This window comes from Haliotis cracherodii, unplaced genomic scaffold (assembly GCF_022045235.1).
Source record: "Haliotis cracherodii isolate W230 unplaced genomic scaffold, xgHalCrac1.p SCAF_16, whole genome shotgun sequence".
In the NCBI taxonomy this organism is placed as follows: Eukaryota; Metazoa; Mollusca; class Gastropoda; order Lepetellida; family Haliotidae; genus Haliotis; species Haliotis cracherodii.
This window is the reverse complement of record NW_027266271.1, coordinates 6,034,624-6,060,627: the sequence shown is the minus strand read 5'-3', so window position 1 is coordinate 6,060,627 and position 26,004 is coordinate 6,034,624. Positions and strand designations below refer to the sequence as shown.

At 41.6% G+C, this 26,004-nt stretch overlaps 1 protein-coding gene across 1 annotated transcript in view; it reads right to left on the bottom strand.

Annotated features, from left to right (window-relative positions):
- Positions 1-21,323, bottom strand: part of LOC139463754 (uncharacterized) — a 28,026-nt gene extending 6,703 nt beyond the window's left edge. The window contains exons 1-17 of the mRNA XM_071245027.1: positions 21,130-21,323; positions 15,227-15,299; positions 14,836-14,929; positions 13,951-14,028; positions 12,432-12,556; positions 11,268-11,305; positions 10,948-11,053; positions 7,951-8,103; positions 7,084-7,225; positions 6,271-6,399; positions 4,627-4,678; positions 4,333-4,482; positions 3,904-4,026; positions 3,614-3,736; positions 3,356-3,478; positions 2,770-2,892; positions 593-712 (exon numbers count right to left, since the gene is read on the bottom strand). Coding sequence (XP_071101128.1) covers positions 593-712; positions 2,770-2,892; positions 3,356-3,478; positions 3,614-3,736; positions 3,904-4,026; positions 4,333-4,482; positions 4,627-4,678; positions 6,271-6,399; positions 7,084-7,225; positions 7,951-8,103; positions 10,948-11,053; positions 11,268-11,305; positions 12,432-12,556; positions 13,951-14,028; positions 14,836-14,929; positions 15,227-15,299; positions 21,130-21,208 — 1,831 coding nt within the window. The 5' untranslated portion in view covers positions 21,209-21,323. The remainder of the gene's footprint in view (positions 1-592; positions 713-2,769; positions 2,893-3,355; positions 3,479-3,613; positions 3,737-3,903; positions 4,027-4,332; positions 4,483-4,626; positions 4,679-6,270; positions 6,400-7,083; positions 7,226-7,950; positions 8,104-10,947; positions 11,054-11,267; positions 11,306-12,431; positions 12,557-13,950; positions 14,029-14,835; positions 14,930-15,226; positions 15,300-21,129) is intronic.
- Between the last annotated feature and the right edge of the window lie 4,681 nt (positions 21,324-26,004).

The window sequence follows — 26,004 nt, the reverse complement described above, 5'->3', positions numbered from 1 at the left end:
CAAGTTGCACAATCATCAATCAGGGCGTATGAAACGTAACGCCTAGACAGGTAGGTACATTTATCCTAGACACGTGATGTGGACCTGTATCATAGTTGTAGCGTTTCTTTGTGTTTTCATTCATTTCTAAATAAAAACACCAAACATTCTTAGATTGCTAAAAAAATGTTCCAAATAATAGTACATGACGAAAATGACTACATTGATCGTCTACAATGTTAACATGTATGTATTTACTGTGTGTAACTAGAAACTTCACTAACCATTGTGCTGTTTAAAAAAAGTTCACGTCACTTTGGGTGACATTTCCTCCAAACAGAGATGACAATATATGTGCATGACAGTGGGGCACACACGCCGCCGGGGCACGATGACACACAAGCACTCGGTCCACTTGGCCCTCATTAGTCTGTCACACCATTGGGAACAGAGGAGCTCCACCGGACTTACCAAAGGGGCTGGCTGGGACGTCCGGCATGTTCTTTTTATCGGCTATTAAACATTGGCTTTGCAGGAGAATATTTCATATCGTACCTCCAACGGTCAGTGTAAATGCTACAACCTTGATGTGCTGCATACACCAATGTCTTACCAGGCTGGCTGCTGTCCTTCATGTCTCCGCAAGTCCCGCAGCAAATGTTATCGTTGTTGTAGCAACCGACGGGATAAGCCAATGATAGACAGTCTTTGTGCTTGTCACCATATTCACAACCTAGAGGTAAACATAGGTATTTCATTATTTATACAATAACCTTCGGGATTACATATTATCTGTCGCGAGTATACTAATTTTGTACGTCAAGATCCTTGTAGAGAAAAATGTGTTTCCCGATCTCAAGTAGAGGCATTAATTCAAGTGAATATAGTGATGGAATGACGACACATTAAATACTGCGTGACGTCCTGAATAATGGGTGACGACCATGCATAGACATGACGTCACTATATGTCACTTCGCAAACAATGAAAGCAACAGAACAATCGGCATGAAGTGGTAAATCATTATGAAGCAAATCTGTAATGAGAATTGTTGAAAATATGTTTACCTATATTCGCAGACCTATAGGTAATATTATAAAGTTTACCAAAATGACAAAATATTTCAGGAATGTGCTACCCGTGAAGATCCGGGTTTGAATAGGTCTTTAGCAACCCATGCTTGCCGTGCATGTCTTTAAGAAGCGACTAACGGGATCGGGTTGCCAGGCTCGCTGTCTTGGCTGATGCATGTCATTGATGCATGCATTTGCGTGGATCGTTATACAACAAAACAAACAATCACTGGATTGTCTGTCCAGACTCGATTATTTACGGACCGCCGTCATATAGCAGGAATATTGCTGCGTGCAACGTTAAATGACAAACAAACAAACGAATATACGATTGGGCTATTTATGGTGGACTCGTAACAACCTACGTGTGGTAAGTACATGTCGTCTTACGCCTCATAAAGGAATAGTCCAACAATATCACGTCGATCTGTAAATTATCCTATCTGAGCCAGGCAGGTCAGTGGTTGGTAGCATGAGAATATGTTAACACACCAGGGTAGGATGACACGATATCAACCAGGTCATTAATAGTAAGCGCCCGATCCTGGATATTTGGCTCTTATTTCTAACCAGGGATATTTGGAACGTACACTTCCCATCACCTGCAGTAGTACCTGGGGTGTAATATATATAGAATTAAAACTGACATGCTTGTTATTCAACACTTGACTTCATTGGAGTATGAAACTTCATAGAGTTAGGGCCAAACTCTATGAACGTCGGAAGTGTCTTCAAATAATATCATCATTGGGTGAAAAAGGTCTGTTAAGAACTACCTCAGTAGGTCAGTCGCAATGACAGAGCGTCGTTATACATTTACATCAAATACATGACGTCAAAATGGCCGACACGATGAACGTGACGGGGGAGATTTCCGAAGTGGCGAAGAATCTGTGGCGGTTACATGTGTTGGTCATCACTGATCAGTTGGCCGACCATTGAAAAGTGGTTTTAAAGATGTGTCAAATAGATACTAAGGTAAATTCAAAGATTGCTGAAGACTGTCAGTCTGGACTCGGATCGAGTCGATACTACGATAGTAGATGTGCATTTCAACTATTTGTTCACTTGGATGGTCGTAGCGAGGATATTCGTGAACTCTCTGGTGTTTCTCAATGTGTGCTGAAACACTGAGTTTAAGATTAAAGGGTCTAAATGATCAGAAACAACGCTTCTGTATGTATACGTGCAAGGGAAATCCCAGGGGTTTCCCCAGAAATGTTGCTGTAGTCCGACAGTGTTTACGTCATTTCAAGAACACGGTCTCGTGAAAACGTATGAACGTCAAATTGGATCGTTCATACGCTTATGCACGTCAGTTTCGCGGTCATGTGACCGACCTCTCTTCCAATGAAAAAGACGTATATCTTGTAAACTTCAAATTAAAAAACATTTAAAATTAGTCCTGATCCATGTGTTGTCAATTTGGAAATATACATTATGAATTTTCGGATTTGAATGTATTATAGAGTACTCGTTACCCGTAAATATCATTTTAAACCGACAAGGTATAATGTTGTGATGTGACATTATATATTTTCAGAGACTAAGCGCTAGTCTATCATTTCTGATGTGGAGGCCTTTTTACACCATCAGGAGGAACCCTTCTACACCCGTGGGATCCAGGCTCTCCAGCAGAAGTTACCAACTCCATCAGCGTAGTCTTTGTTAGGCGTCTCAGCACCCCTCGTATGATATCCAACGGAGTGCTACTGACCTATGCGTGTCTGGTTCAGGAAGCTGTGGCAGGTTTTGCAGCAGAAGTCGCTGTTGAGGTAGCAGCCGAAGGGCGTGGCCAGGTCAGTCTCACACCACTTGCTTCTGTCGCCGAACTCACAGCCTAGGATGGAAGACTCAGCTTATATAACTAAACACAGTATCACTGATACCTACTGTCAGTGTAGATGGTGGTTATAACACCGCCTGATCTGAAGATAGCTTCTTCGCGAGAATTACACAACCTGCTTATAAATATGTGATTATCACCCCTGGTAGCATCACTGACTTCAGTCCGTATCCGCTGTACACGAAAATTCAAGAGAGTGAGTGAGTTTTGTTTTAAGCCGGTTTAAGCAACAATATCAAGGCGGAGAATACCATAAATTGGCTTCACACATTGTATCCATGTAGGAATTGGACCCGTGCTTCCGGTGTGACCAGCGAATGGTTCAACCACCAGGCTACCCTATGCCACAATGGCGTTGAGAAGATGATTAGTAGTGGTAGTAGTACCATTCATTCATTCATTCATTCATTCATTCATCCATTCATCCATTCATTAATTCACTCTCTGGCTCTCGTACCTATGTTAGCAGGGTTGTAGTATTTGGGACAAGTGTCACAACACAGGTCACTGTTCTTGTAGCAGTCGTACGGAGGCTGAAGTGACGTCACGCACCACGTACTGCGGTCTCCGTACTCGCATCCTGAAAAATGATTGTGTGATGAAACATTTAGGTTACCTTTAGTACAGTTGTAGTAATATTTCAGTGTTCATCATACGTTATCGTATGTTTATCTGATGTTAGTGTTTTAGGGGTATGTCTATTGCACCTACTTACCTACTCGTGTACCGTTGAAGTGTTCGGCACATGTGCCACAACATAGGTCCTCGTTCTGGTAGCATTCAAAAGGAGGCTTCAGCGTATTCTGACACCAAAGACTCCTGTCGCCATATGGGCAGCCTGAAAGGTGGATCTGTATGATGAATCACGCACTTACTTAATAATATATATCGCAAGATAAAGACAACAACAATAATAATAACATTAGTTAGCAGGAGTTTATGACTTTTTGAGCATTAATTGAATTTTATCATTGCGAGGGACACCAAATGACACCCAATACTCACTTGGTCGTGTGTGGTCCTTGTAAATCTTGCAGGTGCCGCAGCAAAGGTTCTCGTTCTTGTAGCAGCCCATGGGGGTATTGAGGTCAGTACGACACCACGAGCTCTTGTCGCCGAACTCGCACCCTGCAGTAGCACAACACGATACAACCATACCGATGTATGCCGCCAATACCCTTAAACATTATATACCCGGACCTGTAGCATCCACAGATCAACAACATGCAAGTATTATACGTTTTATCTAGAAGGAATGAATGTTGTTTTACATCACAGTCAGCACTATTCAGCTATTTTCAGCTTCTCTCTCTGTCCCTATATATAAAGGGAGAGAGAGAAGCTGGAAAATGATCTCTCCACCTGAGCTGATGGTCAGTATGTAGGGTATATTGTTTGTCCGACTTAATTCCTAAGTATTTCAGAGTGGAATACCTGGTATGCCTTTGTTTATTTCTGTGCAGGAGAGGCAGCACCGAGATCTCGTGTTATCATCATAACACATTTCTGGTTCAAAAAACACCAACTGTCCACACGTGTAGTTTTTCCAGACAATGCCGGGCTGGTCACCCTGAGGGCAGTAGTCTGGCAACAGAACAGTGCCAGATGAGTAAGTATGTTTAGTAAGGTCACATCGATTTACTACAACTTTAATTCAGACAAGTATCATGAGAACTATTCAACTAAACAGCGTATAAAAGCAATATGGAAGGAGATAGTTGTACCTACCCAGGGAATCCACACCCTTGATGCTGAGGACACATTTCCCCTTGTCACATACCTACAACGAACCAATGTTTCTGGTCAAATAAACACTATAATAACAATTATCACCTTCGTGGCTTTGATAGTTTCAGTAACCTAATCTGTTGAAGATGTTGAGACTCTTGCTTCAAATGGTTACAAACACAAAGTTGGGATCTGGTGCCTCAGTCTATACAGGGCCGTCCCTGGGGCCAATCTATACAGGGCCGTCCCTGAGGCCAGTCTATACAGGACCGTCCTAGGTGCCAATCTATACAGGACCGTCCTTGGTGCCAGTCTATACAGGACCGTCCTTGGGGCCAGTCTATACAGGGCCGTCCCTGGGGCCAATCTATACAGGGCCGTCCTTGGTGCCAGTCTATACAGGGCCGTCCTTGGTGCCAGTCTATACAGGGCCGTCCCTGGGGCCAGTCTATACAGGACCGTCCTTGGGGCCAGTCTATACAGGGCCGTCCCTGGGGCCAGTCTATACAGGGCCGTCCCTGAGGCCAGTCTATACAGGACCGTCCTTGGGGCCAGTCTATACAGGACCGTCCTTGGGGCCAGTCTATACAGGACCGTCCTTGGGGCCAGTCTATACAGGACCGTCCTTGGGGCCAGTCTATACAGGACCGTCCTTGGGGCCAGTCTATACAGGACCGTCCTTGGGGCCAGTCTATACAGGGCCGTCCCTGAGGCCAGTCTATACAGGACCGTCCTTGGGGCCAGTCTATACAGGACCGTCCTTGGGGCCAGTCTATACAGGACCGTCCTTGGGGCCAGTCTATACAGGGCCGTCCCTGAGGCCAGTCTATACAGGACCGTCCTTGGGGCCAGTCTATACAGGACCGTCCTTGGGGCCAGTCTATACAGGACCGTCCTTGGGGCCAGTCTATACAGGGCCGTCCTTGGGGCCAGTCTATACAGGACCGTCCTTGGGGCCAGTCTATACAGGGCCGTCCTTGGGGCCAGTCTATACAGGACCGTCCTTGGGGCCAGTCTATACAGGGCCGTCCTTGGGGCCAGTCTATACAGGGCCGTCCTTGGGGCCAGTCTATACAGGACCGTCCTTGGGGCCAGTCTATACAGGGCCGTCCCTGAGGCCAGTCTATACAGGACCGTCCTTGGGGCCAGTCTATACAGGACCGTCCTTGGGGCCAGTCTATACAGGGCCGTTCCTGGGGCCAGTCTATACAGGGCCGTCCTTAGGGACAGTCTGTTCAGGGCCAGTCAGGATCCTATGGTCGTGAGATCAAATCCTCGATTCGCCCTATTATGGTCCCTGTGATGTCGGGGTGGATTTCACCAAATGAAACCTGCACGACTTCTGCTGTCCTCCCACATTAGGCTGACACGCCGTGATGCAACTGAAATATTGTTCAAGGCGCACTCACCATTACGGGATGGGGTGCGGGATGGGTGCGCGGTTTATCGGGTGGACATGATAGTGGAGGAATATAAATCTAATAAAAAGCTGTGAACTGGCTCCTATTCCGATGATGTGGGTCAGCACTCAAACCATCGACCAGTGTTTTGCGTTGTTGATATCTCGTGTATATAGCTGTAGCGGAAATCCCGTTCTCTTACTGACCAGGATTCCCTGTGTGACCTGCATGCGGGATAACTTGCCTTCTTATCACCACAAGCGTATCCGTCAGACCCCTCATAGTTGTTGCATATGTTGTGCACTGAGTTGCTCACGTGACACCATATGTTGGTACATATGTGGCTATAGTCTTCTGGCTTGGAGTAGAAATCCTGGAGTACAGAATAAAAACATTGTTAATTGAGTCATGCTAAGAGTGGGTGCGTGATATATAGAGGTTGTCACGCGAGTGAGTTTGGTGCTGATTAACACCCTGTATTACGAATACATGTTGTATTTAGCGAGTCTGGCGAGCTAATGATTGTAATAACTTATTTGTTAACGTTCAGTGCACACTGATTCAATCCTTATGGGGGAGTAACCCATTTCGAAGAAAGGGTCGTTACCCGACTAGCCAGCTCACGGCAACTACTGTTCCATTAGATTGCTTCCTGCAACTCTTATCTTTGCAATCCAAGTATATATAGTCACTGTCCATTGGTTTAAAGTCAGAAATTTCTCACGCGCCATCCGAGTTACAAACAATAAATAACGTACAGCAAATGCATACATTTCTTGGCACATTTTTCAGAATATAGAAAAGGTATTGCAAAAGCACGTGCAAAATCTTTTGAATGACATGAAGCCTTTGATATTATTTGATACATTCAATAACACAATTAGAATCAGATACAGTGTATTTGTTGTTTTGAATTCAAACAAACGCTGAATCAAAACGCATACAAAAGTATCAGCACTTTTCTAAATCCTTGTATACTGGCATCGGTCGATGTAACATGGTATTTGTCTGTCTGTTGTCTACACTATCCTGACAGTGACGTGCGAGTGTCTCCTACCCTGCAGAAGTAGGATCCCTTGCCCTCAATGAGCTGGCACTGCTGGTCCGGGGTGTACAGCTCACCCATGTGGATGCTGGTGGTGGGACCCTCGTTCTTCTCCACCTCGTGCTTGTTCTGGAGGAGGCACAGGTTCCTATCTCTAGATGACCAACACAATATCGCGTTATTGAAATTAACGTGGCATTAACAAAATGTACCTATCTAAAAAAGCGTCGGGTCACTCGGTATCATATGATTGTCATAACAGTCATGCTTTCAACTACTGTGTTCCCTGGTCCAGACATGTCTATTTATTTGATGGGACTCAACTCCAAAACGTACCAGAATATGTACTTTACTAAGAAAGTGTTATCCCAAATACAACCTCTGTTACATTTAACCACTTTCTAAATGGCATTGTCAATGCATGTCTATTTACAGACAGCCGTGGAAAACCTAGAACATTGCTGATTGTGCCGCTAAAAAAACATTCTTTCACTCTAAAAAAGGGCAGTTCCAATAGCGTTTAAGACCAAGGAAATGGCTTCAGTGACATCTGTTTTACCGACCGAGGGCGTACTTGCCTCACACCTCATCTCGTGGATTGCTACTCAGACATAATTAATTTTGTTCTTCCACGTTCCGGAAAATAGAAAAATGTGTCAAATTATAAAATGCCGCACATATATTACAGTAATTATGATTACGCCTCTGGCTGTGTATTAAGAGGCTGTCCAGACCTAGCGGTACCACTCCAAGTATGAAGTGAGAAGATGGTTGTAGATGCATGGGCTCTGACACAAACCATTCACTTTTCAATTCATGCACATTGCCGTGGTATTAATAGGGAGAAATCCTGCAAACATCCCGAACCTCCATACACACCTTTTGAGCTGAGACAGCAGCGTTCCTACATAGTCCAAACTGCATGGAGACAGGTACCATCTGTGTGTGGAGTTGATCTCTATCACAGACGCCATCAGGAAGCCGTCACTAGCACTGCAGGCGTTCTCTTCTCCGTCGTGTTTGGCGCCGAGACTTAATAAGAATGGGAAAGCTTCATACATACCAAACATGGTGCATAAAAAATACCAATAGGTAAGGCTTACCTAACACAATACACAACTTCAGAGAGGTTTTTAAATATATCTAACGCAATACATAGCTTGAGACAGGTTGTTAGACATATCTGACACAGGTCATAACTTCAGATAGGTTGTTAGGTATACCTGACACATTACACTGCTTGAGACAGGTTGTTGAGTATATCTGTCGTAATACATACGTTCAGGTAGGTTGTTAGGTATATCAGACGCAATACATACGTTCAGGTAGGTTGTTAGGTATACCTGACACATTACATAACTTCAGACAGGTTGTTAGGTATACCTGTCGCAATACATATGTTCAGGTAGGTTGTTAGGTATACCTGACACATTACATAACTTCAGACAGGTTGTTAGGTATATCAGACGCAATACATACGTTCAGACAGGTTGTTAGGTATATCTGTCGTAATTCATATGTTCAGGTAGGTTGTTAGGTATATCAGTCGTAATACATATGTTCAGGTAGGTTGTTGGGTATACCTGTCGCAATACATACGTTCAGACAGGTTGTTAGGTATACCTGTCGCAATACATATGTTCAGGTAGGTTGTTAGGTATACCTGACACATTACACTGCTTGAGACAGGTTGTTAGGTATATCAGACGTAATACATACGTTCAGACATGTTGTTAGGTATGTCAGACGCAATACATACGTTCAGACAGGTTGTTCATACATATCTGACACAGGTCATAACTTCAGATAGGTTGTTAGGTATACCTGACACATTACACTGCTTGAGACAGGTTGTTGAGTATATCTGTCGTAATACATACCTTCAGGTAGGTTGTTAGGTATATCAGACGCAATACATACGTTCAGACAGGTTGTTAGGTATACCTGTCGCAATACATATGTTCAGGTAGGCTGTTAGGTATACCTGACACATTACATAACTTCAGACAGGTTGTTAGGTATATCAGACGCAATACATACGTTCAGACATGTTGTTAGGTATATCAGACGCAATACATACGTTCAGACAGGTTGTTAGGTATATCTGTCGTAATTCATATGTTCAGGTAGGTTGTTAGGTATATCAGTCGTAATACATATGTTCAGGTAGGTTGTTGGGTATACCTGTCGCAATACATACGTTCAGACAGGTTGTTAGGTATACCTGTCGCAATACATATGTTCAGGTAGGTTGTTAGGTGTTAGGTAAGACTGGTAAGGCTTACCTAACACAATACACAACTTCAGAGAGGTTTTTAAATATATCTAACGCAATACATAGCTTGAGACAGGTTGTTAGACATATCTGACACAGGTCATAACTTCAGATAGGTTGTTAGGTATACCTGACACATTACACTGCTTGAGACAAATTGTTAGGTATATCAGACGCAATACATACGTTCAGACAGGTTGTTAGGTATACCTGCCGTAATACATTTGTTCAGGTAGGTTGTTAGATATACCTGACACATTACACTGCTTGAGACAGGTTGTTAGGTATATCAGACGCAGTACATACATTCAGACATGTCGTTAGGTATATCAGACGCAATACCTACGTTCAGACAGGTTGTTGGGTATATCTGTCGTAATACATACGTTCAGGTAGGTTGTTAGGTATACCTGTCGTAATACATACGTTCAGACAGGTTGTTAGGTATACCTGTCGTAATACATACGTTCAGACAGGTTGTTAGGTATACCTGACGTAATACATATGTTCAGGTAGGTTGTCAGGTGTACCTGTCGTAATACATATGTTCTGACAGGTTGTTAGGTATACCTGACACATTACACTGCTTGAGACAGGTTGTAAGGTATATCAGACGCAATACATACGTTCAGACAGGTTGTTAGGTATATCTGTCGTAATACATATGTTCAGTTAGGTTGTTAGGTATACCTGAGGTAATACATACGTTCAGACAGGTTGTTAGGTATATCTGACGTAATACATATGTTCAGGTAGGTTGTTAGGTATATCAGACGCAATACATATGTTCAGGTAGGTTGTTAGGTATACCTGACACATTACATAACTTCAGACAGGTTGGTTGGTATACGCCACGCAAAACGTGCTTTGAGACAAGGTATATCTGACACATTGCACAGCTTAAGACAAGCTGTTAGGTATATATGCCGCAATACATACCTTCACACAGGTGTGATATGTACATCAAACATCAACAACATAAATTCGGCAGTGGGTGTTATATACATATCGAACACAACAACAGAACTTGAGGTGTTAGGTATATCTGACAGAACAACATAACTTCAGAGTGAGTGAGTGTGGTTTTACGCCTCTTTTAGCAATATTCCAACAATATCACTGCGGGGACACCAGAAATGGGCTTCACGCATTGTACCCATGTCGGGAATCGAACGCTTAAACAACTAGGCTACCCGACCGCCCCCCACAACTTCAGACAGGCGTGTTATGTATATCGAACACAACAACAAAACGTCAGACAGGCGTGTTGGATATAGCGAACACAGCAACAACATAAATTCACAGTCGTGTTGGGTATATCGAACAGAACAACATAACTACAGACAGGCGTGTTATGTATAACGCACATACTTCCCCTCGAGTTGAACCACTTTGATTACTTTGACAGCCACGTGGATTTGAAAGTTTTAAATATGACGAAGTGTCAAGTTTAGTAGACACATTGTTTCCCAGTAGCCACGATCATAAGTACAGATATCTCTTACATTTCGAGATGATACCTTAATTTTGCACAATACCAAAGGCAATCTACGGCTTCTTTTTATTTTCATTTTTATTTTTTATTCCATCCACCAAGGTACCTGTGTCCGAGTTCATGTGCGGTTATCTGTACAATCTCAAAGCTGAAGTCGTTTTCCACCACTGAGACGCTCCTGGTAGTGCACATCGTCCCCAGATAGGCTCGACCTACAGACAGTGTGCAGGGGTCATGGCAATAATTAGGCTAACTCAGATACATAACTCACACCATGACAGTTTCAGGAATATAAATGTCAATACCTTACAGGTAATCAAATTTTACATCCGCATTAGGAAGAACCTTTAGACGCCATACCAAATTACTGGAAGTCTCATCAAAGCTAAACCTTCAGGCAACAACACAAGAGAGAAGGAATCTCACCTGACTTAGATTTATCGCCATTCTCCATGAGGTCATAACTGTTCAAACAAAGATAAACAGATAAATCATGAGCACTTAGACGTAATGGTGACATGGATGGACAGACGCTTCCCCAACAGTACCTGGTAATTGTGATCAGATCCATCACTCACAAGGCCTCGGGCGGGGCAACCATCAGCGAAAAGAAGGCGTGGACGTTTAGTTGGTAACTAATACTGTAGTAGTAATAGTAGTGAAGTTTTCAAATAGTTTTAATGGTGTGTGAATACATGCTAGCTGCTTTGCAATAAGTGGGTGTGTGAGTTGGGTTTAACGCCGCTTTTAACATTATTCCAGTCATATCGCGGCGTTGCAATAAGAAAACGCGTTTAATTTCAATTGATTAAACAGGATACTGAGGTGTGTGCAAGATTCAGTGGCCACTACAATGTCATATGTATTTCAAGAATAATAATTATGTCCCTTGCATTTCAACATAATCGCATCGATAGAAATATTAAACAAAAGGGAATGAAACTATTGCCATCCTCTTAGACACACAAAACACCGTTTTCAATTCCGTCCCAAACGTCAACATAAACAGCGTACCACAATAATGCCTTCGTGCTAAACAACATAACTCGGAAAGTGAAACATTGAGCTGTGTTTAGACTGTGTCACACAACAAAGATGAAATAAAGCATGCACTGTGATCCGAGGTGGATAACCTGTGCTGAACACGTTTAACCAGTTCAATTGCATGTTATTCAGAAATAACGCCACGCGCAGGTACGCTGCATTCCGAACTTGTGACGGTTGGCAGTGTACTTAGCCTTTCTGTCCGCGAACCGTACACTGAAGAAACGTGTAGAAACTCGGAAAACACATCATAATAAATCTCTTCAACCAAATAAAACTCAATATTATACATTCTTTCCCCGGAAGATTGTTCGCTTGTTCATTCCAAATCCATTATGGCTAGATGGTGTAACATTTACAACGACATAGCTATTTGATACGAATTTTGGATAAACATTTAAACTCATGTCTAAAACCATTCATCTTATGAAAAATATTTTACAAAACGAAGATACATAATATTTTCTCAAGAGTGGGTTGATCGTTTCTTAAAGGAAGCAGTGTTGACATAGTACTTTTACAGTGCGTGTTCCTGGTGAGTCTTACCCTGTGATGAGCATCGCGTGGTCAAATGACGGCAACTTGTTGCCAGACTGTGTCCAGTTGTAGAAGGCCCGAAGCGCTGTCTCCGATGCTATGAATTTATTTGTACTCGTCACAATACCATCCGTCTGTCAGAACAAACAGGTTACAATAATACAACAAATAAACTGATAAAACAAATAAATTATTTGATTCGGGCTCGGAGAAGTTTACAGGTTACTAACGTGACATTCCATCTTCGACATTCTTCTTCAGATAATACATTGGCGCACATCTCCAAAGAAGCAATCTTTATCTTAGCTTTTTGCGTCTGTGAAGTCAACGCCCGTAATTTGGGCACTAAAAGTTCGCTTTATACATGAATACATATCTCGTGTAGTGTCATCTCTGCATTCTGTAAACAATAATCCAATTTCTGTTGAACAACATATGAGGATGCTTGTCACGAAACCACAGGTAGAATGCCTACATGGATGTTGATTCAGCGCGTTAAACGTTGTGTAACATTATAACTCTAAACAGTTTCTACTGTAACACCATGACTTTCCCTTCATTGTCTAACACGAGAACGCATCAAAGTTCCCTTCGTGAAATCATAGTGCATATAAAATAGGAAACGGTTTGATGTAAAAGGCAAATACCTCAATCAAGGACAACATAGATGTCTAATATTTGAGGCTAAATTGTTTTAATGCTCACACATTTATCTTAAATGCAACTGGGGTTATTCTGATTATTTGTTCTAATCATTGATGGTGTGTTTTCTTCATTATAGTACAATGGTATATCTGTTATGTGTATGTGGTCAACATATGGCGGGACGTCACTGTTTCCAGTATTAGCGCTGTACGTTTTTCTATGCAACTTTCAGAATCCATTAGATACGTTTCAGATCATAATATGTCATTTCATAACATGGTTCTCTGTAAAAACATATTCAAGCGACAGTTAAAATTTAATTACAATCTACACACACTTAACAGTTTTATTTCACAAAACTCCTTGCTAGGAAAAAAAATGAATATTGATTTATGTTTGCAAAAGTGCTGGTGGCAAACAGTGTCAAAGTCTGATTGACATGTTGGTTCCAGTTTTAAAGAGGAAGGGGTTAAAACTATCACACTGACACGCATGACGAGTCTACATGTTAATGCACTTGCTCACCTTTCAAAGGTACGTCTTTCGGCGTTTCTTACATTTAATCACACTACATTCACACGCCATACTTACTGATACCACTTGGGTGTCAGCAGGTTTCACGGAGAATCTTAATGTAGGATCAAATGTGTATATGGCTTCTTACTGATTCAACATGGATGGATGTCAAACACTCGAGGTATAAGTAGGGATAAGGTATGACTCAGGTTTGGTATTTACTTCATTTACCGATGTAATTGTGATGTCAATTAACTGTAACGATAATGATTTATGATAAATTGTTTTATAACTTCTTACTGATACAAAATGGAGATCAAGTGGTTGCATAGATGATGCATGGTGGGTTTCTAAGTCTTCCACTTACCGATACAACTTGGATGTCAACTGGTTGCACGGAGATCTGCAGTCCATGTTCCCCAAGCCCCTTGTATATTGTATCTATCTGGTAACAGGAAGGGTGCGCAGTGATCAGCCAACATCTAGAAATGTACCCACACAGGACACACAGACATTCTCATCCCAGTGTATGTTCTATATCAAATAGTTCAGACCTACTTGTATTTGATATAAACAACTTTTTCAGTTCGTAAACAGTAATAACCAGTGTCAGTACACTGAGCCTACAGTGTACAACCAACCAACTTCAGTGGCCTAAAGATTAGGGATTTCATTAGATTCATTCCGATATCACATTGGTCTGCGAAGCATTGTACTGCAATTTGCTGTAGTGATATCTTCCAGGATACCACTCTTGATCTCCCCCAAGCCATACCTCCTGTGAAGGCCAGTTTTTTATGATAAATACACGTATTGGCGTCGGACAGATTCCGTTCATATACCAGCATATTAAGTCCTTGTTATGCCCTTTTAATCAAGACCATTTTCAATCATATAAAGCAAAAGAGAAATATCATGTGTTTCATACACTAATAATAAACCAGCTGTAACCTTACTTGACTCATAATGACTACTATATTATTCTTAACAATTACCAAACAAAATGAGAAAAGGCGAACGACCTATCAACTTAAAACACAAGAAAAAGTCATACTCGACAATGATGCATAGTAAATGTGTGCATTCTATATGAAGTGTAATAGAACTCGTCATTGTGTACGTAACATGCATATGCTTTGCTGTAAGGTACATACATGTTTATCAGAAAAAATACATAATTAAGTAATTGTATTTTATGAATACCATAATAATCCGATCAATATTAAATGCGACTCCTCCTCAGAATACTTACTCCATGTATAACAGATGAATAATGTTTCCATATTGCACTTAATGCGTTCTTCTTTTTCAGGAACGCCGTGTCCCCGCTCATTTTATGGTACCACCTATGGAAAGAAACATATAGATATTCTTGTTGACCAGTTTTGGTATGTACATCTCCATCGCTGTGGCATTATATTCATACAATTTACTGCTTAGTGAGAATGTCAATGAGTTGCATAAGGACTATTATCATACCTATCCACTGTTTATGTAGGATCTGGAGCCAATTATTCAAAGTGACACTTTTGCCTTGTTATGATGGTTTGGTACATATTCTAGCTATGCCAACACTAATGGTAAACGCCTCGGTTAAAATTGTCATCTACAAAGCCGGAGTCCATACAAATGCCATGGCTTACTTCAAGTAGGCCGAGTAGTCCACCACGACCAGCAGCTCCACCACGTGCTGCTCAGCCATCTTCATCGTCCCTCCTGAAACCACACAACAGGTGCTACAGGTGGGCGGGTACTGCTGATCAACGTTAGCTTATTGTACACAGTACATGTACGGAGTTCACACTGTTTCTAACGACTCGATACAAATGGCAAAAAGACATAGTAGCGGCGTGGTAGCCTAGGGGTCAAAGCGCTAGCTCGTCACGTAGAAAACCGGGTTGAATTCCCCGCATGTTTACAATATCTGAGCTCATCTCTAGCATAATCTTCGCCGTAGCATTGTTTGAATATGTCTTGATGTGTTGTCAATCATCACTCTTTAACAGGCTACACATATCAGAAAACTGTTAAAATAAGGACAACCATGCAGCTGACATAATTATATCAGCCAATTAATGTGGATAGTGACAGCACTTTAACCCATTTCTTTGTTATCAGTGGCTGATGGAAACAATGATTATATCGAATGTATATGTTCAGTGAAATACTACTTTGTTGGTGTTTATTTCTGATCAAAACTTGATTCGGATCATTATCGGTCCATCTTCGTCCTTGAGACATGTTTCTTCTCTGGGAAACGGTACACTTTTACGTTTTTCGTCTATGCGAATGACCCCGACTGATATATGAACTAATGCTCTCCATGGAAATGGAGCTTGGCAGGTCATCTATAACTGATCTCTTATTAGTCAACGCTTGTTGTCCTTAACAAGCGAATTGCTCTGGCATTTCAGGACTTCTCACTGAACATTGTATAATTATCAAACGTGTTTTAACTATTTCCAATTTATATTTGTATCACCAAAACGTCCAAATACATCGATACAGTGGGTGCCGGTAATAAATAGTTGACAAATGGTTCTCGGTAAATGGTTCTTCAAGAGATAGGGAGAGATATAAAGGTAGTTCATGTCAATATGCAATCGGGGAGGCAGCTAATTTTCTGTATATGAATGTTTCGGGACAAACGTATTTTGCATTTTCATAATACTGCAATCCTTATATTTCGAGGTCAGTCAGTGTGAAATCTCCTCGTCTTGGTTTGGATAAGACGTGATTGAATCGATAGAGTGAAATCTCCTCGTCTTGTTTGGATAAGACGTGGTTGAACAGACAGAGTGAAATCTCCTCGTCTTGTTTTGGATAAGACATAATTGAATAGACAGAGTGAAATCTTATCTTGACGTGTATGTTGAAACACGAAAACGAGACAGGAGTTGATATCAATGGTTGATAATCATGCAACGATTCACGCCATCGGGTTAACTCACACGTGATATACCAGGTCACACTTTACAAGGTTTTTATGTGTTATCGAGAAGAGAGTTCGTCTTGCCTTCAACGGAGGTTTCTTTGTCAAAAACGTCCATTGTGTTTATAATTGTTATAATCTGTAGGCTCATATGTAGAATTTGTTTTTCAAATGTGATAACATTGATAGTAAACCTAATAAATAACACCTCTTTTTGTGTGTAAAGATGCCCTATACCATCAGCGATGTCCAATAATTTGCATGATGACTATCAACCCATTTATATACATAGACAGCTAAATGCGACATTGGCATTTAAGACATATTGAGCAATTTTAGGTGCATTATGCCAATCCTTAGTGTGAAAAGGTGATGCGCCGTCATGTGAAATTGTGCACTACATATGCACTGTGTTTCATTATCGAAAATATTGCATCGTATGACCTTTCTGAATAATCTAACATACACAAAAATGATTTAATGCTAATAAAATTATGTTCAAATCAAGTAGTATTGTTTAATAACCTGTGTTTGTTGATTCAACCATAATGTGTTCCTGTCCTGTCGAGCTAACAATTCAAACCAGATGCTGTCGGCATTTCGTGTTGCCTCCTGCAACCTGTCATCACACAGTGCCGTTAGGTCCCATCTGGCCACGCAAGCCCGGGTCAAGGTCAGGGTCGTCAATAAAACAGCCATCATTAAACATAATGCCCTGATTTAATGTTAATCAGAAACTAGCACTGTCAGATTGACATTTTAGTGCGAAGGTTTGCACACAAATGATGTGACACACCGATACATGTCATCATTTACTTTTGCTTTTTTAAATTAAATATACAACGTTATAACTGTAAGAATTTAACTAATTGTACCTTTGTCCTTCATAATGTTACAAATTGTTTCCATGTACTACGTACTAATATAGACGAACTTGACAACAACGACGCAGTTTTAAACCTAATCATCAGCAGCAAGTATACATTTCTGCAGTATAGTGCATTTGGAAAGAAACACATTAAACAAATGCAGTTGAGAATTGCAAGCCTTGCAAATTACCTTGGAAGGAGTTGAGTGCGATGAGGTTTAATCTGGTGTTGATATTCCGTGGTGTTTAACGACGACGACCAACACGTGGAACTGTTTGTTGGTGTCGACAATGGTCCTCCAGCAGTCCGATACACGGCCACCTCAGCAGGTGACACAGACCACGTGCAGCACCTTTCATGTCGGTCAGTGACACATTATCGCCAACACAGCACATAACTCACATAGCTCACCCACACCTCGCTTCGGCAGCGTAAATACAGATATTAAACAAGGGATCCGTTCACAAACTGAATTTAAGGCAAACATAGTTTTTTCCAGACTATTGCGCAAACTAAAATCACGCAATATCATACCATTTTTCATATGATGCTGCTGTTAACGACACAGGATGACATTGCCAATGGTGAGATGGTATCTGATGACACCGGCATATGATAATATCGATGGGGTTGAATATTTAAGGATTGACTGTGTTTTTCTTTTCGTTTCCTTGAGGTATGAATCGAAAAACCGATGTGCAAACTGTATGAATCCGCGTAGCGGATTCTTACAAAAGTTATCTGTATATGCAACTGTTTTGGGTTAAACTATTGTAGATAAAACATGTTTTACGTTGTCAAATTTAATTATAAGCATGACCGATGTGCAAACCGATGTGACCGATGTGCAAACTTTTGTAAGAATCCGCTACGCGGATTCATACAGTTTGCACATCGGTTTTTCGATTCATACCTCAATGAACCGAAAAAAATACACAGTCAATGCTTATGATTAAATTTGACAACGTAAAACATGTTTTATCTACAATAGTTTAACCCAAAACAGTTGCATATATCAAAACAGACAAAAATGACGGCATTGATGAACATTCCAGGTGTAGGAATACATACAGTGGCGTGACATGAATCAGGTGATCGTTTAATTTATGCACATAACTTGACACGCCTACACAGTCAGTAGCCAATCAACGGAGAGTGGGATTAAAACAATGTTCATTTGACCTGTCAATTAAGGCAAGAGGCGAAAAGACTAGCAACAGTCAGACTGTAACGAACCGGAAGAAATATGTCCGAGAGAAGGCGGCTGTTTCCAATAACATGGTCATTTACTGCGTGATTCAAACATTACTTCTCTGATTACGGTAAAACAGTTGGAGAAATGCTAGTTAGAAATGAAACGCGAAGACATGAAAGTTGAACCGAGGCGAGCGGGAAAATAACTGGCGAGCGAGCCTGCACGTTTGCTGTTTCATTCATTCTCGGCCTTCGGTTTCAAAGGGTAGTTTGGACAATGAATATGCATGAAAGTCGCTAAATGTCCTGTGCATGACGATACACGTGAGCAGAAAGGGAATTCCCTCGACTGTAATATTGGGATTCCCCGACATTCCGCAGTAATAAAAGTAGTGCGCAGCGGTGGGCGTGGCTTAATTTTTTACATTCATTGGGAAATGAATGCAATAACACGTGACCAATTCAGCTAATCAGAATACAGGAATTTTCATGAACACAACGAAAATTTAATTATTATCTGATGATGACAATAGTTTACTGTGTGGATGATGCTTGAATATTATCTGATGATAACAACAGTTTGCTATGTGGCTAATTGTTGACTGTCATCGGTTAATTTTGTCCAACTTTCCGTCGCCGAGTTAGTCATGCTCATAGCTTCATGCAACGATGTTCCTATGATTAGAACATTAACCGCATTCATCTATAACACAGTACATATGAGGAGTCTATGTACACCGGGCTGTTGGTGACAACACATACAATAACAAAGTGAAATAATGCGTACGGAGGACGGTAACTGGAGACGGCAATGCCACCTATGGATAGATGTTATCTGATGATATGTGATGGGTATGGTGACGACACAGGCCGACAACATTATCAAATCGTTACGACAACGTCCTCGACACCCTACGCATACTATGCATGTTGCAGTAGCTTGACGTGTCTCCACACCAGAGCTTGCATAGATGCGTCTCAATAGTCACCGTTTCTTCAGTTTCCTGTGTTTATCATTAATACTGTTCATACTATATCTAATATTTTGTAAATGTCTACCTTCAATGGATACTTCGGTCGTTCCCCAAACTGGCAGATTGACAGAAACGTTAGTCTAGATCAAATAAAGACCCGTTGTCGGGCTTGCAACGTGAGTCAAGATCAAACATGAGCTCCGTTATGAGGTTTTCAACTTCAGTCTAGATGAAAAGACATAGGCTCTGTTGTGGGCCTTGCACCGTCGTCTAGATCAAACATAGGCTCTGTTGTGGGCCTTGCAACGTCGTCTAGATCAAACATAGGCTCTGTCGTGGGCCTTGCAACGTCGTCTTGATCAAACATAGGCCCTGGGATTGGCCTTGCAACGTCAGTCTACATCAAACAAACACAGGCTCCGTTGTGTCATTCTAAATCCGACAAAAATAGGCTCTAATTCCCGAATGTGTGTTTGGTGTACTGTGTATGTAATGCCTGTCACGGACACGGGCCATGTTAACAACATTACGTGCATTCAGTGTTATGCGCCTGAGGATATTTGTGTCCAAGTATGTAGTTCCATGAAGTATATCTATGTGTACAACACGATAGTCACTATAAATCTGCTGATTGACACCACCTGAACAGGGGCATGATATACGTCATAAAACATACTATTACATACAGATGGATTTCTTTGAAACTTAACATTATCTAATTCGTGAAAGTGACCAGTGTGCTGGTCGCGAATCAGGAACAATGGGATGACTTCGCTTATTGAATTCATAAAACACATTTCTCCTGCGATAGGTAATATCTTTAAATATTATGTCACAAGACAGTAGGACATTTGTCATGGTGAGTGAGTGATTATTTCTTATAGTCTTGCAGCTCCTCGAGGCGAGACATTTGTCAAAGCTGACCTGAATATCAGTCAGAATGGCTATTCATGAGTAGTTTATCAAATGTTTCCTAAAGTCTTGTTGATTGTTGTAGCAAAAGCACAACAATGTAAATATTTCTTTCCATATATACCATCAACAATGACCATCCAGGAAAGTATTATTTGTGACAATATGTTTTACTTCAGATCAACATTAGGACATTTCTAACCCCTGGGGATAATTGATTCCATGAATCTTATGTCTTTACATCAATAAATCCGAAATGAAGAAAAGTTCTTATATGCTCTATACTTCAAGGGTAACATAATTCTAAGGTGATAGTATTCTCATTATTTGATGACAACGTTGAATACCAATTAACAAAACATCACATCATAATGGTTGCAATTCACGAACATCAATTTGTAATACATAGCTTAATTTATGATTTAATAAAGTTTAATAAAGAATGATGAAGCATATTGTGTACTAGATATATGTGACAAGTAACAAGAGATAGAGAACTCACAGCAGACCGGTGTGCTCCACGTCAGACGGAAGCCTGACAAGCGACCTCTCTTCATAAAACTGTCATCGCTTACACCGAAGGATACTGAGATAAGACTGCTGACAGAATGCCATTACCTGGGCAGGCTTTAAAAGCCCCTGTTATGGAAATAGCCAATACTCACTGTTGAAGAAGTAACGTGGCTGAGATGCGACAAGGCCGAGTACGGAGGTCAACGATAACAAAATAATTCTCCATGACATTGTTCAAGTAAATGTCTTGACTATTGTCACACAGGCAAGTTCAAATGACAACTCCGTGACTGCTGGTTGTGACTGACCCACATTCAGGCAAGGCTGCAGTCCCGGCACCTCTATCAGTCTCTCCCTGTGTTGCTTATATAGACGGAGCGTGAAGGGAGGACCCGGGATGCCGTTTAAGTGCAGCTATATAATGCTAACTGGCATATCATTAGGGTTTCAGCTACGTATACTCGTTTCTCAGCACTGCAGTTTCCTTAACAACTACGACACAAGAAATTACTTGCACTTATTACACAAGCAAGCACAACAAACATTTATTGCTGTTATGCATTGGTTTGCTTGAAATACTGTTTTCAGAAAGGCTAACTGATTTGAGAAGTGCCTTTACAATTGATAATTGTAGACACCGAACATGTACGGCATCAATCGAGTGTTGGCATATAACGTTAACATTTATTGTTAGTATAGGCAGTCTATATTTCAGTCTCAGGTAATCAATATTAGTTATATTGTTGTATAGCGTATAGTTGGCAGTGTCGTGAACTGTTCCAGTACCCAACTTATTGATCGGCAGTGTCGTGAACTGTTTCTGTGCCCAACCTATTGGTCGGCAGTGTCGTAAACTGTTTCAGTACCCGACTTATTGGTCGACAGTGTCGTGAACTGTTTCTGTACCCAACTTATTGATCGACAGTGTCGTGAACTGTTTCTGTACCCAACTTATTGATCGGCAGTGTCGTGAACTGTTTCTGTACCCAACTTATTGATCGGCAGTGTCGTGAACTGTTTCTGTACCCAACTTATTGATCGACAGTGTCGTGAACTGTTTCTGTACCCAACTTATTGGTCGGCAGTGTCGTGAACTGTTTCTGTGTCCAACCTATTAGTCGACAGTATCCTGAACTGTTTCTGAACGTAACTTATTGGTCGGCAGTGTCGTGAACTGTTTCTGTGCCCAACTTATTGATCGGCAGTGTCGTGAACTGTTTCTGTGCCCAACGTATTGATCGGCAGTGTCGTGAACTGTTTCTGTACCCAACTTATTGGTCGGCAGTGTCGTTAACTGTTTCTGTACCCAACTTATTAGTCGGCAGTGTCGTGAACTGTTCCAGTACCCAACTTATTGATCGGCAGTGTCGTGAACTGTTTCTGTACCCAACTTATTGATCGGCAGTGTCGTGAACTGTTTCTGTACCCAACTTATTGATCGACAGTGTCGTGAACTGTTTCTGTACCCAACTTATTGGTCGGCAGTGTCGTGAACTGTTTCTGTGTCCAACCTATTAGTCGACAGTATCCTGAACTGTTTCTGAACGTAACTTATTGGTCGGCAGTGTCGTGAACTGTTTCTGTGCCCAACTTATTGATCGGCAGTGTCGTGAACTGTTTCTGTGCCCAACCTATTGGTCGGCAGTGTCGTGAACTGCTTCTGAACGCAACTTATTGATCGGCAGTGTCGTGAACTGTTTCAGTACCCAACTTATTGGTCGGCCGTGTCGTGAACTGCTTCTGAACGCAACTTATTGATCGGCAGTGTCGTGAACTGTTTCTGTACCCAACTTATTGATCGGCAGTGTCGTGAACTGTTTCAGTACCCAAGTTATTGGTCGGCCGTGTCGTGAACTGCTTCTGAACGCAACTTATTGATCGGCAGTGTCGTGAACTGCTTCTGAACGCAAGTTATTAGTCGGCAGTGTCGTGAACTGTTTCTGAACGCAACTTAGTGGTCGGCAGTGTCGTAAACTGCTTCTGAACGCAAGTTATTAGTCGGCAGTGTCGTGAACTGTTTCTGAACGCAACTTAGTGGTCGGCAGTGTCGTGAACTGCTTCTGAACGCAAGTTATTAGTCGGCAGTGTCGTGAACTGTTTCTGTACCCAACTTATTGATCGGCAGTGTCGTGAACTGTTTCTGTACCCAACTTATTGATCGGCAGTGTCGTGAACTGTTTCTGTACCCAACTTATTGATCGGCAGTGTCGTGAACTGTTTCAGTACCCAACTTATTGGTCGGCCGTGTCGTGAACTGCTTCTGAACGCAACTTATTGATCGGCAGTGTCGTGAACTGCTTCTGAACGCAAGTTATTTGTCGGCAGTGTCGTGAACTGTTTCTGAACGCAACTTATTGGTCGGCAGTGTCGTAAACTGCTTCTGAACGCAACTTATTGGTGCGTGTGTGTGTGTGTGTGTGTGTGTGTGTGTGTGTGTGTGTGTGAGATGGTCATAGTGATAATGTGAGATATTGGTGTGTGTGTGTCTGAGGTGGTCATAGTGTTTATTTGAAATGTTGGTATGTGTGTCTGAGGTGGTCACAGTGATAATGTGAGATGTTGGTATGTGTGTGTCTGAGGTGGTCACAGTGACAATGTGAGATATTGGTGTGTGTGTGTCTGAGGTGGTCACAGTGATAATGTGAGATATTGGTATGTGTGTGTCTGAGGTGGTCACAGTGATAATGTGAGATATTGGTATGTGTGTGTATGAGGTGGTCATAGTGATAATGTGAGATATTGGTATGTGTGTCTGAGGTGGTCACAGTGATAATGTGAGATATTGATGTGTGGGTGCCTGAGGTGGTCATAGTGTTTATTTGAAATGTTGGTATGTGTGTCTGAGGTGGTCACAGTGATAATGTGAGATATTGGTGTGTGTGTGTCTGAGGTGGTCATAGTGTTTATTTGAAATGTTGGTATGTGTGTCTGAGGTGGTCACAGTGATAATGTGAGATAGTGGTGTGTGTGTGTCTGAGGTGGTCATAGTGTTTATTTGAAATGTTGGTATGTGTGTCTGAGGTGGTCACAGTGATAATGTGAGATATTGGTATGTGTGTGTCTGAGGTGGTCACAGTGATAATGTGAGATATTGGTGTGTGTGTGTCTGAGGTGGTCATAGTGATAATGTGAGATGTTGGTGTGTGTGTGTCTGAGGTGGTCATAGTGTTTATTTGAAATGTTGGTATGTGTGTCTGAGGTGGTCACAGTGATAATGTGAGATATTGGTATGTGTGTGTCTGAGGTGGTCACAGTGATAATGTGACATATTGGTGTGTGTGTCTGAGGTGGTCACAGTGATAATGTGAGATATTGGTGAGTGTGTGTCTGAGGTGGTCACAGTGATAATGTGAGATATTGGTATGTGTTTTGGGTGGTCATAGTGTTTATTTGAAATGTTGGTGCATTGGATAAACCAATTTATTTCAATTGAATGATACTCAAATCGACTTTCTGAAAAATTCAAATCTCGCACCCATCCACTAACACACCCAAATATTTACTCATATAATTACATAATTTTCATCCCATGCTTACCCCCTATTTAGTACATATAAACGGGCCTTTGGTCAGTCACATATATACAGAGTAGTTACAAGCGCATGTGTCATGCGATATCCCGCACTAGCAGAAACTGCATCGGGGTATACAGACGACAATTCGCACCTCCAGATGTACAAGACTGATTTAATAAATCTGTTAACAACTTTTCAGTTAGACGAACGGTGATAATAGCTTGGTCAACATTTTACAGTTCTTATCAACAAGACATGGCAATGCGAGTATTATTTGGGATACTTTTAGCAATCGTGCAACAATATCATGCACAACAAATGCTTTCAAATCAGACACTAAAATAATAATACCCACTTTAGGTAAATGATAGAGACGCTGATCCATATGTACATTAATATAAACGAAACTAAAACCAGATGCAATTTGTGGCGAGGTAAAGTATTTCAAGTGTGAAACATTGGGTAATTTAGTTTGGCAATTTAGTGTTTACAGATTTGTCATATAAAATATTTACTCTCTCCAATCCATATTTGGTTTGTGCTCTAGGGTTCAGGTGGTTGATTGGCTGGATTCCCCACAATACAAGTCACGGTCGCCCTGTCTGCACAACCACAAGACATTTCACGGGGAGTTTTCACACTGGGGCCCACTTGCACAAAACACTCTTCAAGTGGTGTAGCCGTTCCGTGACAGATATGGGGTCAATTGTGCACTTTGCGATAAAAGCATGAAATTTGGCACAGTTGTAGGTAATGACATTCCAAATATTTTCAGATATGGGGCCACTCAAAGCAATCCAATAAGGCCGCCATGGTATATCTAACGTGAACAATACATGACCCACAAACACAGTGGTGTACCAATCCCATGTAGCACAACACAGCCACGCCTTGCTCTTCACCCTCTCTCATACTTATAACTACATCTCAGAAGCTCTTGGCAGGACTTAGAAGCTTGTGGTGGTGTAGTCCACAAAGGGTCACAGCCATGTGCTACTGATATTACCCATCCTCTCTCAGTTGGTGTGGGAAGGTCTGTTTCGGCCTCCAGATCAGTTGATCTACCTTTCTTAGTGAAAAGGTCTGTTCGTGCCCCATCAACTCTTGTACAGATACTGGCCAAATCGTACATTAAGACCACAAAACGTTGAATGACTGGCATCGTGTTCTTCATATCCTGTTCGGTTGGTACATCATGAATGACATTGAAAGCCTCTGTTGCTTCATTATACACATTCCATATTTCCAACTCTGTCTTTTTGCTTTTCCCTCCATAAAGGAGGGTCACAGCCATTAATTACAAGGAAAGCTCGAAGTGAACAGGCTTTCTTTGGTCCATGGAATCCGGCTAGGACATGAACAGCCAAGTATCTGGATTGTATGCCTGTTCAAAAAGCTATCCAGAGGTGAGACACATCTATTCTGTCAAACAATGCAATGTTCAGGACAATGACATCAGTATCAACTGTCCGGATCAAACCCCTATCATGACCCTGTCTGGCAGCATTAGAC